The sequence below is a fragment of the Xenopus laevis genome, chromosome 8S (genome assembly GCF_017654675.1).
Source record: "Xenopus laevis strain J_2021 chromosome 8S, Xenopus_laevis_v10.1, whole genome shotgun sequence".
NCBI lineage: Eukaryota > Metazoa > Chordata > Amphibia > Anura > Pipidae > Xenopus > Xenopus laevis.
Window position 1 is genome coordinate 37,647,335 of NC_054386.1, and position 18,221 is coordinate 37,665,555.

General features: G+C 41.8%; 1 protein-coding gene across 3 annotated transcripts in view; it reads left to right on the forward strand.

The window, feature by feature from the left end:
* Positions 1-16,329, forward strand: part of LOC108699999 (filamin-A) — a 70,147-nt gene extending 53,818 nt beyond the window's left edge. The window contains exons 24-48 of one of the 3 annotated variants that reach the window (XM_041575000.1): positions 1,285-1,447; positions 1,748-1,908; positions 2,027-2,197; positions 2,292-2,415; positions 2,509-2,665; positions 2,744-2,933; positions 3,817-3,840; positions 5,642-5,889; positions 6,970-7,059; positions 8,492-8,594; positions 9,102-9,242; positions 9,510-9,638; positions 9,726-9,899; positions 9,995-10,156; positions 10,451-10,654; positions 10,862-11,014; positions 11,173-11,295; positions 11,554-11,820; positions 12,038-12,175; positions 12,431-12,546; positions 13,645-13,777; positions 13,945-14,121; positions 14,224-14,442; positions 14,537-14,740; positions 15,173-16,329. In XM_041575000.1, coding sequence (XP_041430934.1) covers positions 1,285-1,447; positions 1,748-1,908; positions 2,027-2,197; positions 2,292-2,415; positions 2,509-2,665; positions 2,744-2,933; positions 3,817-3,840; positions 5,642-5,889; positions 6,970-7,059; positions 8,492-8,594; positions 9,102-9,242; positions 9,510-9,638; positions 9,726-9,899; positions 9,995-10,156; positions 10,451-10,654; positions 10,862-11,014; positions 11,173-11,295; positions 11,554-11,820; positions 12,038-12,175; positions 12,431-12,546; positions 13,645-13,777; positions 13,945-14,121; positions 14,224-14,442; positions 14,537-14,740; positions 15,173-15,360 — 3,959 coding nt within the window. In that variant the 3' untranslated portion in view covers positions 15,361-16,329. The remainder of the gene's footprint in view (positions 1-1,284; positions 1,448-1,747; positions 1,909-2,026; positions 2,198-2,291; positions 2,416-2,508; positions 2,666-2,743; positions 2,934-3,816; positions 3,841-5,641; positions 5,890-6,969; positions 7,060-8,491; positions 8,595-9,101; positions 9,243-9,509; positions 9,639-9,725; positions 9,900-9,994; positions 10,157-10,450; positions 10,655-10,861; positions 11,015-11,172; positions 11,296-11,553; positions 11,821-12,037; positions 12,176-12,430; positions 12,547-13,644; positions 13,778-13,944; positions 14,122-14,223; positions 14,443-14,536; positions 14,741-15,172) is intronic. The other 2 variants (XM_041575001.1, XM_041575002.1) reach the window with 2 other exon arrangements.
* Positions 16,330-18,221: the final 1,892 nt, after the last annotated feature.

Sequence of the window (18,221 nt, forward strand, 5' to 3'; positions counted from 1 at the left end):
AATCACCAAGGGGGAACCCACAGCACAGAAGCCTGGTCAGAGGCGGAAAGGATAGTATGGGCAGAGGCTCACTTACCAGAGATCCACGGTGTACGTTCCAGGCATTCAGAACTGGGAGGCCAACTACCTAAGCCAGCATCACCTGGATCCAGGAGAGTGAGAGCTCCTACCAGAGGTGTTCGACATGGTAGTTCACAGGTGGGGACAACCGGGGGAAAAGTCTATCTGATGGCGTTCCGACAACAAAAAAGACGCCAAGATTTTTTCCCCCAAAGCTGAGATCCACAGGCTGTGGGTATTGACGATACAATGGATGACGTACAAGTTTTTATCCATGGCACCGCCCATGTGGCCCTGCCTTTCAGAAAACCAGTTCTGACATGGAACCTTAACATAGTGCTGAGATCCCTTCAGGACCCACCGTTCAAGCGGTTTTTCTCATAGCTTCTGCATCGGCCAGGAGAGTTTCAGAGCGGAGTGCACTCTCCATAGCTCCACCATTCATGGTCCTTCACACAGACAAAGTGGTCTTGCGAACAGTGCCATCATTTCTATCCAAAGGTAGTGTCTGCCTTTCGCGTCAATACGTGAAGAGAACTTTTTCCCTGTGAAGGTCTGAATCCCTGGTCCTGTGCAGAGCTGCCACATGGTCCTCCCATACACACCTTCACAAAATTCTATAGTTTTGATACCTATTCCTCTGCCGAAGTGTGTTTTGGCAGAAAGGTCCTGCAATCAGTCTTCTGTTCAGACTGAAGCAGGTAGTTGGTCTCTGTTTCTTCCCTCCCTGAACTACGGGATAATGGGACTGCTTTGGTAAGTCCCGTGGTTCGGGGTCCCCCGAGCCCGTAAGAGATTTTTAGTGTAAGTTACACTAAAACAAAAATCTTTCTCTCTAGGCACTCGGGGGACACATAAATGCCCTCCCGGAAACAGGTGAGATATAGAGGAGGGAGAAGGAGTGGGAGTTAAACAGGAGGGAGGAGGAGTCCAGCTTTGCTATCAGTGTCCAGCCTCCTGGAGGGAGGAGCTTAACCCCAAAACTTTCCGGTGTCCCCGGAGTGCCTAGAAAGAAAGATTTAACGGTAAGTCTCATTTTACTAAATGTTCATGGCATTGATCAACAAAGTAGGTCTTCTGCACCTCTTCATACTGGATGCAAGGGTGATGTTGCCATAATGCCTCAATGTCAAAGCATGAACTTTGTAGTACCATTGAAAGGACATGACACAACTAAAGTATTGGGGGTGAGTGAAACATTTAAAACATGTGCTTTCCCATCAGGAATCCACTCTGTGGATGTGACCTACAATGGAAGCCCAGCACCAAAAAGTCCTTTTGTGGTCCCTGTGACAGAAGGATGTGATCCAAGCCGTGTCAGAGTCCATGGCCCTGGGATTGTGAGTGGTACCACAAACCAACCAAACAAGTTCACTGTGGAGACCAGGTAACTTTTTGTATAACACATACTTAGAACTACACCTCCTTTAACTACACTTGGGTTACTTCTGCCAAACAAAATGCAATTAACAAACCAAACTGTTACTCTTGAGTAGTAATCCATACCAACCTACTAGCCCTAAGCCACAGTTGGTGTACAGCAACATTTTGCTTGGTTGCTCTAGGATGCACATGCCTTTGCATTTATTTTGCATTTATTTTGCTGATCTAAGGAGAAAGGCCTGACAGGAGAAAAAAATGCACAGATATGAAGCAATATCTTAAGCCTTTTCCTTTCCATCTGTAGAGGCGCTGGTACAGGAGGGCTTGGTTTAGCTGTTGAAGGGCCGTCAGAAGCAAAGATGTCCTGCACGGATAACAAGGATGGTAGCTGTTCTGTAGAGTATGTACCATATGAGCCTGGCACATACAACCTTAATGTTACGTATGGTGGACACCAAGTTCCAGGTAATATCTATTGCACGTAATCACATGAATATCCGGCTGGCGCATCAGATTATTTTAATTCATATGGGTTTTCACTAGAATTCCTGCTGTGTAATGTTTCTAATTCATTGTCATGCAGGTAGCCCCTTTAAAGTTCCAGTAAGCGATGTGGTTGATGGCTCAAAAGTCAAATGTACTGGCCCTGGTTTAACCCCAGGTCTTGTACGTGCAAATGTCCCTCAGTCCTTCAGTGTGGATACAAGCAAAGCTGGTGTTGCTCCTCTGCAAGTTAAAGTTCAAGGTCCCAAGGGTAAGCTAAAAAAAATGAGGGCCTGTCATGCCTGATTTATGTTCTGGCTATGATAAACCAGGAAAGTCTCTCTTATAATGCTTGATATTGATAGGTATTGTTGAACCGGTGGAAATTGTGGATAATGGAAATGGCGTCCAGACAGTCAACTATGTGCCAACCAGAGAAGGACCTTATAACATCTCTTTACTTTATGGGGATGATGAGGTACCTCACAGGTAAGAGCCAAACGCTGCTCTTTGACTTGATCTTCAGAGCAGGTTTTCTGTATTTTTTTGATTTCTTTTAACCTTGCTTTCTTTTACGCTCAGTCCATTTAAGGTGAGGGTTCTGCCAACTCACGATGCCAGTAAGGTGAAGGCCAGTGGACCTGGCTTAAACACCACCGGAGTTCCTGCCAGTTTGCCTGTTGAGTTCACTATTGATGCCAAGGATGCCGGTGAGGGCCTGCTTGCTGTTCAGATAACCGTAAGTGCCTTCATATTTAAAGCCTCCATAAGAATTTTAATATGTGCTCTTGCTTTAGACTAAATAAATCTTCTACAGGATCCTGAGGGCAAACCCAAGAAGGCTACAATCCGTGATAATCAGGATGGCACCTATACAGTATCTTATGTTCCTGACATGACTGGGCGGTACACTATCCTGATAAAGTATGGAGGGGATGAAATCCCTTATTCTCCTTATCGCATCCGTGCACTTCCCACTGGGGACGCCAGCAAGTGCACAGTGACAGGTATGTAGTCCTTGGGTTACTGGGCCATTTAAGGTATTCCACTCTCATGCAACACACTATCTTTGGGCAGAATTGTCAAGTGTGACAAAGTGTACACTTATCTGGTGGACAAATATCCCATCAGAGGTTACACTATAAAAAAATGATAGATTTGTTGATGGTTTTATTTATATCATCTCCTGACCTTGAGACATTCAATTTAAAAAAAAAAAAAAAAGTGAAACTTTTTTCCCCCCCCCCCCCCCCCAATCACTCATTCATTTTGTCCATGAGCTTTCTTATAACCATCAAAACTTGCTTTAGCCAATATCCGTGCTACCAACCAAGATGGGCAGGCTCATTTAGACTTTAATATACTTGACATTATCATCTCAGACTGAAATCTCTTCCATTCCTGGTTCATCCCAACTGGGGAATAAATGTGAATAATTGCACTTCACCCTGCTGCCGCTTATCTGAAAGTCGAGCCAATGTGAAGCCACAAGCAATATAACCAAACGCTAATATCCCATAGTGCCTTAGCCTGGCAGAAAGGGTTTTGAGCACCAAGGTTCTTCACCTTGTTTTCTCAGACCATTTTTACTTGTTCTGGAGCCATAGATTTGTTGTTTGTTTTTTTTGTTTTTTTGTGTGGAAGTTTCTTATTGAAACGCTGAGTGGGGTGGCAGAGCGTGGAATGCCTTTTCAGACTACCTTGTGACCCTCACCTGCACCCTCACCATGTTGCTATCCTCACTTGCTTTTTGACGTACACACTTCCAAAGCTGCACACTGTTAAGATGTACATTGTCGCTCTCCTTAAATTTTTATTTTACTTTTTTGGTTATGCACTTTGTCACGTGTCTCACTTGTCCTTTCCTTGCTTTTTGCCCTTTCACCTCAGTGTCAATCGGAGGTCACGGGCTAGGTAAGCCTGCTTGCTAGTGTCCAATACTTCTTTGTATGAACTGGTGCCTTTTTGCTGTTTGGGTGTCTGCATTATGTAGCTAACCATTTCGGCAGCCGAAGCTGCTTATCTGGGAATTAGCTTGCTTTTACTAGTCTTTGGGTGGTGGATTTAATTGTTTATACACTGTACCTTTTTTAAGGCCTGATGGTCCTTTCTATTGGGTAGATTCATACAGCTGTTTTCTAGAACAGCTGTGAATCTCCCAAGAAATGCATAATTAGAATATGGCCTGTACAATGGACTGGGAACATGCTTAGACCTAACCTAAACATATACAGGTATGGGATCCATTATCCAGAAACACATTATGCAGAAGATTCAAATTACGGGAAGATCTTCCATAGGTTCCATTTTAATTAAATAATTTTTAATTAAATATTTTTAAATATTTCTCTTTTTCTCTGTAATAAACAGTACCTTGTTCTTGATCCCAACCAACCTGTTGGGTTTAATTCAAGTCAGGTATTCAGATCCAAATTACAGAATGAGCCCTTATCAAGAAAACCCCAGGTCCCCGAGCATTCGGGATATCCGGTCCCATATCTGTATATATGTCCATTGGCCATAAATCATAGAAGTGGCCTCATGATTGAAATTTAAGGGGAAATTTCACCAACTTTCAAGGGGAAGACTGCAGCAGTTGCAAAATTTAATAGTAAGAATATAATCTAAAAAAACTATAAAAACAATAGAAGTAATATGTTTAATGTATTAATATATTAAATATTACTATAGATAGGTATAGATATATAGATAGTCTACATAAATTTGAAGATAAAGGGGAGGGTCTGGATTGGGAAGTAATACTCTGCCTCAATAGCAGCAACCATTCTGTATATCCAATTCCAAGGAGGAGAAATGGGGATTATAAAGATAGTTGCTTAAATTACTTAACCTGAACTGCTTAGTTGATGTGTTCTAAGATCTAAATGCATATTCCCAGGCCCATTTTTTTTTATTTTCTGGCACCATAATATTCATTTAAGAATGAGAGGATATAACTTTAGTTTTTAATGGAATCTGAGCAATGCAGGATTTTTGGGGGGTTGTAGAGGAAACTCAACCATTCTGTATTGATATATGCATGCATAATGCTTTTGAATGGCTTCCTTCTTCTTTGCATCTCCCTAATTTCACTTGGCTATGCACCTCCTCACATCCCTTTTTCTGTGCTTATGCTACTTTCTTGCAAAAAATAAATAAATAAAGGCATGTAAAATGTAGGCATGTTCTCACTGGGACCTCAGTCCTTCAGGAAATGTCTTAGTTGCTCCGCCCACTGCTTCACAGAATGCTTCGAAACTTCTGTTGCTAAAATACAAAACTCTGTTCACAGCGATGGTTGATGTAGTTGGCACTGCTTCTAAATTTCTACAGTGTAAGATTACCAAAAGCTTGGTGTCGGTGAAATGGAAGCCTTACTAATTTGTATCTCGAGTCTGGTTCTCGTCCGGAGTCCCAAAAAAAGAATGTAAATACAAAACATTAAGAAGTGAGTTCAAACTTGGGCTGTCATATTTATGGCCCACATGTTTTGTCCAAGATCTTTGATCTCTTCTTGCGGTTCTTAATGGTTCCTCCCCTGAAATAAGGATAGTTCTGAAGAAGCTTTAAATTTCCTGAGTTCTGAGTGTTCTGAAGAACATAATGGGAATATTCTTGAATGTTGTGGTGATTGGTTGCATGAAAATTCTATAACTTGTTTGGGAACTTAACTTCCCCTGCTAATTTATTTTCCTGCATATTTGGTACTATCCAGGTGCTGGAATTGGTCCAACTATTCAGATTGGCGAGGAAACTGTAATAACGGTTGATGCCAAAGCAGCCGGGAAGGGTAAAGTCAACTGTACCGTGTGCACTCCAGACGGGACAGAGGTAGATGTAGATGTTGTAGAGAATGAAGATGGAACCTTTGACATATTCTACACTGCTCCTCAACCCGGCAAATATGTTATCTGTGTGCGCTTTGGTGGGGAACACATTCCCAACAGTCCATTCCAGGTCACGGTAAGTAAGGGCATATCAAAGATTGTTTTAATTCAGTTTGCTTTAATAGGGCAGCGAAGAGGGGGAATAACCGATTATGAGAACTAGATCATGGGGTTCAAAAATGAGTTGAAATATTGGCTTCCTTTTTTTTTTCTCACCAAATATGGATTCAGCTGCTTGGTTAGGATCAAGTACAGGGTACTTTTTTTTTTTTTTTTTTTTTTTTCTTTGGTTTTTTATTACAATGAAAACAAATAATTTTTACAGATAGTTTCTTGATGATGCGTTTTTTCAGATAAGTGATCCCATGCATTTATTTCCTATGGCGGAATTTGCCAATGCCTAGTTTTGTTGACCATGGGTAATGGGGTAGATGTTTTAAGAATGTGTTGTCATCTGTATGTCCTACATGCTTTTTGATGGTTCTGGAATTTTCTAGCATCAAGTCCACTTATTCAGCATTGTTCCTTTGGCAGGGTGATTTGTCTATTTCTAGAGATTAGAGTGTAAGATACTGTACCTTGAACTCAACCAGCTAGTTATGGGGAAACTGGTCAAACCTCTTATAATTATACTCCGGGACAGACCATTATATGGCTATTGATAAAAACGTTCTATTCAATGTTTGCCACTGATCCCCGTAAGATAGCCATCAATCAACCAAATTTATGGCTCATTGGCAACATCCCCAGTTGGTATTATGTTCTGCGCACACAAACTGATGAGGAAAAAGTCTAGACTGGAATAGAGACATACAATGGATCCTACCAAGTCATGTAGGATAAGATATGCATTTATATAAGATAAATCTATCTAGGTATATGGTACCCTACTAAAAACATTTTACCCAACTAGAAATAAAAAGAAAAAAAAGATCAGATTGAGGCAGGGACTGGCTAGAAGACTAATAGCTCTTGGTGGTGGCAGGAGAAGATAATTTGTTTTTGAATTAAGGCTTGTATCTCTGTAGGTTTTGAATCTTCACATGATCCTAGGGGTGACTACAGCTGGGAATGGTATTAGTCAATCGGTTGACCTGTGTCTTCTTACTTGCCTGGCTGGAAAGTAATATAACTTTTGCTTACACCTCCAACACAGGCTTTGGACGGCGAGCAAATGATGCCTCAGCAGATGGTTCAACAGCAGTTAGCCCCACCATACGCTTTCCCGGGCATGCAACAACCCTGGGTACCCTGCCTTTTACAGTAAATGTGTCATTTGGAGATGAATAACCTTCCCAGGGCATTGAGGGTTTGGGGAAAAGAACTCTGGAATCCAGTACTCGCCAAACCACTGTCTCTTCTTCAAAGCTTTGCTCTATCAGCTTGTTGGTTGCAACTGCCCTCTAGTGATGTGTGTTGAGCTTTTGGGGAGTATTTTCTGGGGGACCATGTTAAAGGGACCGAGTAAAAATCATATGGCTTTCTCTGCTGGGTTGTTTGAAGTAACTTGCTTTGACTGTTAGCAGTGGACTTTGTGCATGTTCTTTCACAAGTACAAGCCTGTCTTGTGCCAGCTTTTTGAAAGCCTTTAATTGGTCCGACCTTCACCTATAATTCTGGTCTTCCAGCCTAACCTACCCTGGATGATTCTGTAGGGAATGCTTCACTTCAGTAGCTTTCTGCTGTGACAAAGCACCAACATGGATTCCAAAAGACTTTTATTTTCCTTCCCTGCATGTAATGCCCTGGAGATGGACTTTCACCTCAATCTCCACTGACCTTTAAATTTGGGGAGGAGGGTCGATGTTGCTGGGCTCCGTCTTTGTCCATTCTTTATAAATCCCACACCTTCCCATTCTTATATTTCCACATCTGTTTCCTTGCCCATAAAATCCATCTCTTATTGTCCGATTTCCATACGGTCACCAGCCCCCATTGGGGTGGCACAAACGAGGTGACCTTTTCCTCCTCTGTTCAATTTTCACCATGATTGGTTTCTGACTTTGTCTAATGGTCTCTTGCAGAATTCATTTTCCAGGTTTGCCAGTTTTTTTGGATAAACATCCTGCAAAGACTAAATACTTTGTGTGTGTGAAAACCAACTCTGTTGCCAGTTCAGCCCAAATTTCTTAAAATCTAAGCTGTTTGCTCACTGTCTAGATTTGTCAAACAATTCACAAAAAGCTTAATTGAATGGAATTTTGGGAAAATATCTCTACTGTATTCCTGATCCCATCTGACTAAAAATTGTTGTGGCGTAGACTAAATCACAATAATTTTACCTAGAAAGTGGACCTGTAGGGTGGAAAAAATCACACTTTGCATGACCAACCTATAGCTGCAACTATCAATATACTAGTGCCTATCAATATCTTTAACTGCCATTACACAGACTTACTATAAACCATTTAGAGGTTTTTTTTATTTATTTGTTTGTTTGTTTTTTGGTGGCTCCTCGCTCCTACCACTGGTCTTCTACCATTCCATCACTTTGGCATTCAGTAGGATGCTTATTACTTTATATTTAATATAGCTATTGCTATTATTTGCATTGCAATTTATAGAATTCCAGATGAGAACTTGCACTGGAGTTGGGACTGATCTGGTCTTCTGTTGGCGCAAGTGTTTTTGTATTTGCTCTGCAGGAAGGACTCTGCTCACTTGTGTTTTTATTTCAGGCAACCGATCGCCCAGTTATGGGTGTAAATGGACTGGACGTGGCAGGACTTAGACCTTTTGATCTGGTTATTCCCTTCACCATTAAGAAAGGAGAGATTACAGGTTAGTGTGGAGTAGTGGAAGAGAGAGAACTGAAGCTCTTTTCTGTCTGCAGTTTAGCTTTGCAAATGCACTAGTCTTGTCGATGCAAGACATATTCTACGCCATTGGTGCATTTGATTACTGAATGTCTAATTTTATTTAGGACCTGGTAATAACTCTGCTAGGGTATTGTTGGATAGGTTTAGTGGTTATTCCCCTTTTAGTTTTCTGTGTAGGGGTTTCCCTTGGGTAGTCTGGGTTCTTCCACCCTCCAAATACCTGCAGAAAGGTTTGTGTCCTGATAAGTGTGTGTTGGGTAGCTTTTTAGATTGCAAGGTTTTCGGGGGCAGGAAATCATGTGGATGATATGTAATTTGTAAAGCACTGAGGCATATGGTAACACTAGTTTTGTCCTCATGGGGTTTCCTTTACCAATAATTAGTATCTATGAATAGGTCCATAAAGAGGAATTATGTTGGGTGGTTGACCATTTTAGTTTCAACTAACAAAGGCCATTTTACTGTCCAGGAGAAGTCAGAATGCCATCAGGGAAGGTGGCCAAGCCTGACATCACTGATAACAAAGATGGGACTGTCACAGTGAGATATGCCCCCACTGAAGCTGGACTACATGAGATGGATATAAAGTATGACAGCATACATATTCCAGGTAAGACTTACCTATGCTTTCATCCCAACTCTTGACTGGTGGGAAGATACAGCAGTTTCCTTTAAGTAAATTGAGGAGCAAATTTACCCCCTTGGTAGTATTGGCAATGGCTATATTGATGATAAACACAAGCTATAGTTTATAAGAAACTTGATCTATTGCACTTTGTATACAGTGTTTTAAAATTGTGCATTTTCTGACGTACAGCATTAAAAGAACCTGTACGGTGGCTGTGTATATTCATAAAACAGAACTCTTGCTTTATAGGAAGCCCCCTGCAATTTTATGTGGATTATGTCAACAGTGGCCATGTCACTGCCTATGGCCCAGGACTGATCCATGGAACAGTGAATAAACCAGCGGTCTTCACTGTGAACACCAAGGATGCTGGAGAAGGTGACTAGTTGATGAATTTCTTGGTCTTAGGTGAACACTTGGCTCTGAGCTAAATGTCTAGATTGACTGACTTTGTTTTTTGTCTAGGTGGCTTGTCGCTGGCCATTGAGGGCCCTTCCAAAGCAGAGATCAGCTGCACTGATAACCAGGATGGGACTTGCACAGTTTCTTATCTCCCTGTGCTCCCAGGAGACTACAACATCCTGGTCAAGTATAACAACAAGCATATTCCGGGAAGTCCATTTGTTGCTAAAATCACAGGTGAGTTGTACAGGTGATCATATCAAAGCTCCCTGTAACAATAACACAAGTTCTGCTATCTGATTAGTGGGTGTTTTGTTTACTTTTTAAAATAGGAGATGATTCTTTGCGTATGTCCCAGCTGAAGGTAGGGTCTGCAGCTGACATCCCCCTGAACATTGTAGAGACAGACCTGAGCCAGCTGACTGCTACAGTGACCTCTCCATCTGGAAGAGAAGAGCCATGTCTGCTCAAGAGGCTCAGAAATGGCCATGTTGGTGAGAAAAGTGCAGATTCTAAAAATCTGGTCTAAATTCTATTTTGTGCCGGTATCCTAACCATCTAAAAATATAATTTTGAGGGCTTTGCTTTAACTAATCGTAATGGCATTTCATTGTACATTAACTTCTCAAAGTACCAATGTTGGCTATACACCATATTACTACTTCTAGTTTATTATGGAGGGGCACACAATCCCACCTTTTTGTTGCCCCTTGTAAATAAGCACAAAAGAATAGGCTTCTCGTATTTTATAATCCTATACCATCTTTTACCTACTTGTTTCTTTGTAGGCATCTCATTTGTGCCAAAGGAGACTGGTGAACACATCGTCAGTATCAAGAAAAATGGTATCCACATCCCCAGCAGCCCAATCACTGTAATGATCAGCCAATCTGAGATAGGTGATGCCAGCCGAGTGGTAGTGTCTGGCCAAGGTCTGACTGAAGGAAGGACATTTGAGCCCTCAGAATTCATCATTGACACCAGGGAAGCAGGTACCATCTTCAGAATCTGCTCTATTGGTGTAGCCGTGTCAAAATATGGCTTGACTTGGCCTTCAAAGTGGAGGGGGGGGGGGGGAGTTGATTTAACAAACTGCTTTAGGCCAACAAGGGACCACAAAGAGCAGTGTACACCGGTCTGGTCACTTTAATACCCATCCTTTTATTCCTATTTGTTGATCCCTTACCTTTTTCATCAAGGTTATGGAGGACTTAGCCTTTCCATCGAGGGTCCTAGCAAAGTTGACATCAACACAGAGGACCTGGAAGATGGGACATGCAAAGTAACTTACTGTCCTACTGAACCTGGAAATTATATTATCAACATTAAGTTTGCAGATCAACACGTTCCAGGTAAGCCGTATAAACAATGATGGTCAGGAAGTGAACTTGGGTCGTAAAATTATGCTGGTAGATAATCTGTTTTTCCATTATGTTTCTAAAGCAAATCTTATGACCTTCACCTATACCAATATCCAATAACTCCCCTTTTTATTTATTTATTTTTATAGGGAGCCCTTTCTCTGTCAAGGTGACTGGAGAAGGGAGAATGAAAGAAAGTATCACTCGAAGACGAACTGCCCCATCTGTGGCAAACATTGGTAGCCAGTGTGATCTAAGCCTAAAAATACCTGGTAAGAAGTAGTTTCTGAAATCTTAGTTGTCTAGAATATAATCATTCATTTCCTTTAACATATATTAGAAGTTTAGCACGCTCAATATATTAAGAGCCATAATGAGAGTAACTTCATAGGTTTTGGGGTTCTGTACTTCTCAGGGGAAAGAGGGAGACCAGTTGCTAAGGAGTCTGTAGGCCGAAAGCCTTTTAACATATGTCTATTCTGGTTCGATATCCTCATGCTGTTTCTTCACTGCCTTCCTATCACTTTCAGAGATCAGCATTCATGACATGACTGCCCAGGTCACTAGTCCCTCAGGGAAGATTCATGACGCAGAAATCATGGAAAGCGAGAATAATACTTACTGCATCCGGTTTGTTCCTACGGAGATGGGTGTCCACACAGTCAGTGTTAAGTACAAGGGACAGCATGTGCCTGGAAGCCCCTTCCAATTCACTGTTGGCCCCTTGGGTGAAGGAGGAGCCCACAAAGTGCGAGCTGGGGGTCCTGGCCTGGAACAAGCCGAAGTTGGAACACCAGGTATGCCTTAAGCCTTTTGTGTCTATGGGTTGGAGTTGGTTCATATAGGGTCTCTAAGGAAGGGCATATTACAATGGCAAGACCCTAACCCCTAGTCTTTGATTCTAAAGGCCCATTGAATGCTTTTGTTTAAATGCTCTTTGTGGCTTTAGCATCTATAAGATGGACCCAGGGCCCTGAGACACCCATAACTGCATGCCCCCTTTTTGATTTATAGCGGAGTTCAGTATCTGGACAAGAGAGGCAGGAGCTGGTGGTCTATCAATTGCAGTGGAAGGTCCCAGCAAAGCAGAGATCGCTTTTGAGGACAGAAAGGATGGTTCTTGTGGAGTTTCATACATTGTGCAGGAGACTGGTATGTTGGTTTCACTTGTATTTAAAAGACTCTGGCAAATCAGGTGGCATTACTATAAGCCTATTCCATTCCATCTGGGTACAGTTTGTCAGGGGGGTGGCTCAAAACTAAACATAGTTTTAATGTGGCTTCCCTGTACCAAAAGTCTATGGTCTAAATTCTTTAACTGTCAGTATTCCAGAATGATTCATTTTGATTGGTTAGGTGTGAATAAAGAATCTTTGTACTGTCTGACTTTCAGTATTTTCTTTGTAGGCGATTATGAGGTGTCCGTGAAGTTTAATGACGAGCACATACCAGACAGCCCCTTTGTGGTTCCTGTGGGATCTACATCAGATGACGCACGGAGACTCACTGTTTCTAGTCTTCAGGTGAGACACTGGGAGAAACCTGTGCCCACCTCATGAAAGGGCAGAGAATTCACCTCCTGAGCAGCTGTTAAGCTTTTGCATTCCATTTTAAAGAGAAGCTATACTTTGCCATGTCTGAGTTTATGGTCCTATTTTCTTCCTTCCTTCGTTAATGAACTGTTCATTCTTAGCTGGAGGTCGGTTGTCTTTGTAGTATCTCTAAAATCCATATATAGGTGGATTCTTTTTTATTTATTTTATTTAAATGGCTTCAGAGCCCTGTAATTTTGACCACCTTCCTTCTCACCGCGGAGCCATTTCGAGAATCCATTTACAATGTAGGTCATCCCTATTTAGGATGCCCTACCTATAGTATAAGCTACATGTCTGTAGGATGATGCCATTCCCCAGCTTGCTCAGGAGGCTCTCAATGTGTTTTTCTCGTGTCTCTCTTAAAGGCTTCTAACAGGAAGCAACTTCACAAGGACCTGAAATATGGCTTGAGTTTAAAGAGGGAGATGGTAGGTGGCCAGACTTGTGACTTTGGCCTGCAGCATGTGACTTTCCTTTACAAAGAAAGGTCTGTAAGCAGCTTATCAAGACATACTATTTTGGAGTAGTTTCAACTTCAAAGTTCACAAGAGTGGAGACTTAAGTGTATGTACAGATGGATCTGACTTTAGAAATCCTCTTGAACACATGCTTATTCCAGTGTTTAAAATGTCAGGTCTTGCATCAGGATAAACCATTCAGCTCTTGTTGGATGGACTGCACCCATGTTCTACCATTGTTGGGTTCTCTATGGAGAAGCTGCTTTTCCTGTCCACTGAGAAGTGACTTTAGCGGTGTATAGATACCAATAAGGTGTAGGAAGCCAGACCTCCTTGCTGTGTAAGTTGAGCTCCAGTATAAAGGCTGCTTACAAACAATCATCCTTCCTTTACACAAGCTGCCTTCCATTGGCACATATCTCCCCCACTTAGATGTTCCTCTCCCCCATTAAACCAAGCTATAAGCAGGCAAGTATATAATGATGAAAACATTATGTAAAATGTTCTCCCAATGTTCTTAAATGTACTCGGATGTGTCTTGTTATTGAACCATGTGATATGCTTTTAGGAGTCAGGGTTAAAGGTCAACCAGCCAGCCTCTTTTGCAGTAAGTCTTAATGGTGCCAAAGGAGTTCTGGATGCCAAGGTCCACAGCCCCTCAGGGGCCCTGGAGGAGTGCTGTGTGACAGAAATTGATGAAGGTGAGTGGACGGGACATTAATCGTTCATTGGATTTTGGAGACTGCAATGTCTTATCTTTTGACCACATGGGGAGCTGTTCCTGTATTGTCTAAATATTCATTTATACATGTTGTGTACTTTTTTTACTCTTGTCTTGCCATTTCTAACACTTAATTCATAATTGCAGATAAATATGCTGTGCGCTTTATTCCCCGCGAAAACGGACTATATATTGTCGATGTAAAGTTTAATGGTTCTCACATACCTGGCAGCCCCTTCAAAATTAGAGTAGGGGAACCAGGCCAAGCTGGGGATCCAGGGATGGTGTCTGCATATGGCCCTGGATTAGAAGGAGGCACCACAGGTGAGATTTGTTGATCATCAGGGAAACTGCCAAATACAATCGTTCTCTCCCACCATTCAACTTTTGGGGTACAGCCCAGTGATGCATACTTAATTATTTCAGGCAGCGCTGCAGAGTTCATTGTTAATACCACAAAAGCAGGAGCTGGGGCGCTCACAGTCACAATTGATGGCCCGTCCAAAGTCAAAATGGACTGCCAGGAATGTGCAGAAGGTTACAAGGTTACCTACACCCCTATGGCCCCTGGAAGCTACCTGATATCAATCAAGTATGGGGGACCCTACCATATTGTGGGAAGCCCATTCAAAGCAAAGGTTACAGGTAAGAAATTTAAAGCTGCCCATACATCACCATAGTACCTGATCATCTGGGCATAGACTTATAGATAACTTTTCCCCCTCCCCCCCCCCCATAGGTACTCGTCTTGTGACCAGCCACAGTCTACACGAATCCTCTTCAGTCTTTGTTGATTCTGTCACCAAATCTGAGGCCTTCACTCAGCATGCAGCAGCTCCTAGAATAGTATCCGATGCCAGCAAAGTAGTGGCTAAAGGTCTAGGACTCAATAAAGCCTGTGTTGGCCAGAAGAACTCTTTCACTGTGGATTGCAGTAAAGCTGGTGAGTGTATCAGTGTTTTATCCAGTGTAACACCAATCATGCAGGTTATTGCGTTGTATTCACAAAGTGGAGCATATGTGCAAGGACTCCTTTTTTTAAAGTAATTTGATATTTAGTATTTGGGGCTTTTGGAAGGCTCCTGTTCTTTACCCTAATGAGCAGAACTGTGAATAGGATACATTATTGTATGCTTCTGTAATTACCGTATAAGCAGGAGTAGTCTCCATATGGTATCTTCTCACTCTCCTCCTCTACTGGAAGGTTCCCAGCATTCTAGCTCTTGGTAACTGGGTCAGGGTTTACCACTGCTGGGCATTCTTCTGTTGCATGCACATGTTCTGTTTCTAAGCATAAATATAACTGCCTGATTTAATTCAGGTTACATTAAGCATTGCACTATTGTTAATCCACCTTCCTTCTCAAACTATTCAGGTAACAACATGCTGCTTGTTGGAGTTCATGGACCCAAAACCCCATGTGAAGAGATAGTGGTGAAGCACCTGGGGAACCGTCTATACAATGTTACATACTTCCTGAAGGATAAGGGGGATTACATCCTTGTTGTAAAATGGGGTGATGAGCACATACCAGGAAGCCCTTACCATGTGTCCGTGCCTTAAACTGCCACCTACAGTGTCTAATTCATCCTAAATTCTCTCCCTTCCATGTATGCTCTGTGCATGTCCTATGTACAGCTGCCCAACACCCAGCCTGCCTGTTGGGATGAAAGGGCCACAGACCTGCTTGGGTTTGAGGCTCTGCTTAATTGGTTTCAGGTCAATGCAATAGCCTTAAAAAAAAAAAAAAAAATTAAAAAAATTAAAAAAAAAAACCCTGAAGGGGCTAATTGTGAATGGGTGCAATACAGTTTTATCTGAAGGGGGAGATGGATGTCAGACACATGCTGCAAGCACAGCTATGAACAAGGCACTTTTTATCCCACAACAGTTCTTTTTGGAGACGGCTGCTAAAATCAGATGGTTCCTGATAATCCCCTTTTTATGTACCCCCTTGTATTTGTTTACATATGTCCATAATCCCTACCATAGACTGTTGTAGGGGGATAACGGTTCTATAAATTAGCCATGGATTAAGCAAAGGGAGGGGGGTGGGAAGGCAAAGATGCCTTACTGGGGGTCTCCAAATTGTAGCAGCTGTTTACAAATAAGTCTCCGCTAAAAGAAACCACTGCCTGTTGTGGCCCAAATTTTGAAACCCCCCCCCCCTTTTTAGTGCTGGGCCAACAAATCCACTAACCTTCCTCTACTCCCAACGGCAACGGGTGATGAGATTTGTTATGAACTTGTGATGGGGCATGCAATTCCCTGTCTCCACACCATTCCTGCCCAAAATATAAAGCTGTATGTATGTTTCATGTCTGTCCCTAAAGATGGGTTTGCTTCAGAATACTTTGTTGGGATGCTTTCCAGGTACACTTGCCAAAGGCCATTCCAACTGGGGTTTCTTCCAGTTAACCAAATCTTGTCTTAAGGTTTTTTTTTTTTTTTTTCTAAATTTATTTTTGTTTTTTTGTGTTGTGCACGACTACAGTACTTGCTCTTAATGATAAAATAAAATTCTGCTTTTAATCTTCTGTGACTTATTTTTCCTCATTGCGTATCTGGACATGACTGTGTACCGCAATGTGCTGAATTTAGATCTGTGGTGCTGGGTGGGATTAGCAGTAATTGTCATACTGTCGGGATGGCGAGGAATTCCCTACCACTTCAATTTAACTGAAGAAGCCACTCGGGTGAGTGGTGAAACGTTCCTAGAAAAAACTCAACTGTCCAGTTACCTTTGACTTGACTTCATCTTTTAGATACTGTATATCATGACCTGGATAAATGAGAATCTTCATAGATTTGTCACTGTCCGTTAATGCTCCTCCAAATGGTCCAACCTTTGGCTAGGACCCTCCTATTCGCTCATAAAATGAGGGTCATCAGTCTAGTGCTCCAAGCATAGCTGGGAGAGCTATTACATATTCACCCCCAAATCCCCCCTCCCCAACTGACCTTCAAGCTGGGCTTTCACTGTACCTAGAAGAGAATTCTCTTCCTCAATGGGCTTCATGCTGAGTTCCCACTGCCACTGCTCAATGTCCTAGTAACCATATATGCTACTAGAACAGTACCACAGTGTCTGGTTTTACAGCTGGTAAATTATCCAGGTCCAAGTTTCCCACAAGACATTTAGGACACTATTGATCGCCATCCTTTTAATTTATAAGGTTTAGTTAGCAGACAGGAACCAATTGTTGAATAAGACCCATCACAGAAGAATGATGAGTTTCAATGGAGGTGGTGTAGGTGTAACTCCCCAGCACAGAGTATGCGGCTATACTGACCAACTCAAGAAAGTTATCACCGTACTAACAATACTAGATAAAGAAAATTTGGGGTTTTAGCTCCTATTACTGGCCAATAAAAGAAAAAAAAGTTTGTATCAAAGGATAGTGATATTGAAATATTTATAAATAATATATGTGCATATATAGATATGCCAACACTTTACAAAGACCATCTGCAACAGCAAAATAGAACCTTGTCCTACCTCTAACATTGTCTGCTCCACACAACCAACAGCATGAGGTGGCATAATGCCATGTACTGTACTGTGCCACTAGAGGGCACCACTGACTAACCAGTGCAGCCTAGATGGTTACACTGTAAGTTAGGTTGAAAAAAACACACGTCCATGAAGTTCAACCTTTTAAGCCTTTAGAGGCTGCAGTCTATTCATGTTAATGTTCTGCTCAAATATAATTATATGGGAATAACTGGCAGTCGGTTCAGAAGAAAAATGAGCTGTTATTTTCTTTTTATATTTTGCTAGTAACTGCACAATCGCCCATTTTGTATATAATTCCCTTTAATATATTTACCCACACCGATATGGGACTTAACCTCCAAATGCAAATGAACAATGCTAGATAACCAAGGCCATAAGTTATATGGCCTTGGTTATCTAGCATTGTTCATTTGCATTTGGAGGTTAAGTCCCATATCGGTGTGGGTAAATATGGTAATTCAAAATAAATGTGGACACCTCCATTAATGCGGGCTATAAATTAGCCACTATTAATTGCATGCACCTTGCTGGGGTTAAATAGGTACATAATTCCCTTTAATGTTCTATTAGAGGGAAACCAATTCCTTACGAATGTATTGGTCTATTCCGATTAGTTCTTCTTATTTATATTTTGGTAAGGTCACTTTCACCAATTAGATTACAGATGTAGGAAAACATTGTATCTTTCACCCTTGGTCTTGGTTGGCTAAGCTTGCACAGGTGTCTAAGAGCAAGCTGTCGTTCACCCTATCAGTTCAGGCTTCTGGCTGCTAAGCCATGCAGGGGTCAACATCCACAGTTTGGGAATTACTATACAATAAATGGATGATTAAGCACAACCACTGCTAATAAATACATTCATATTTCTATCAACAATATTCTTGTTGGTAAAGGGTATGATTAGTCC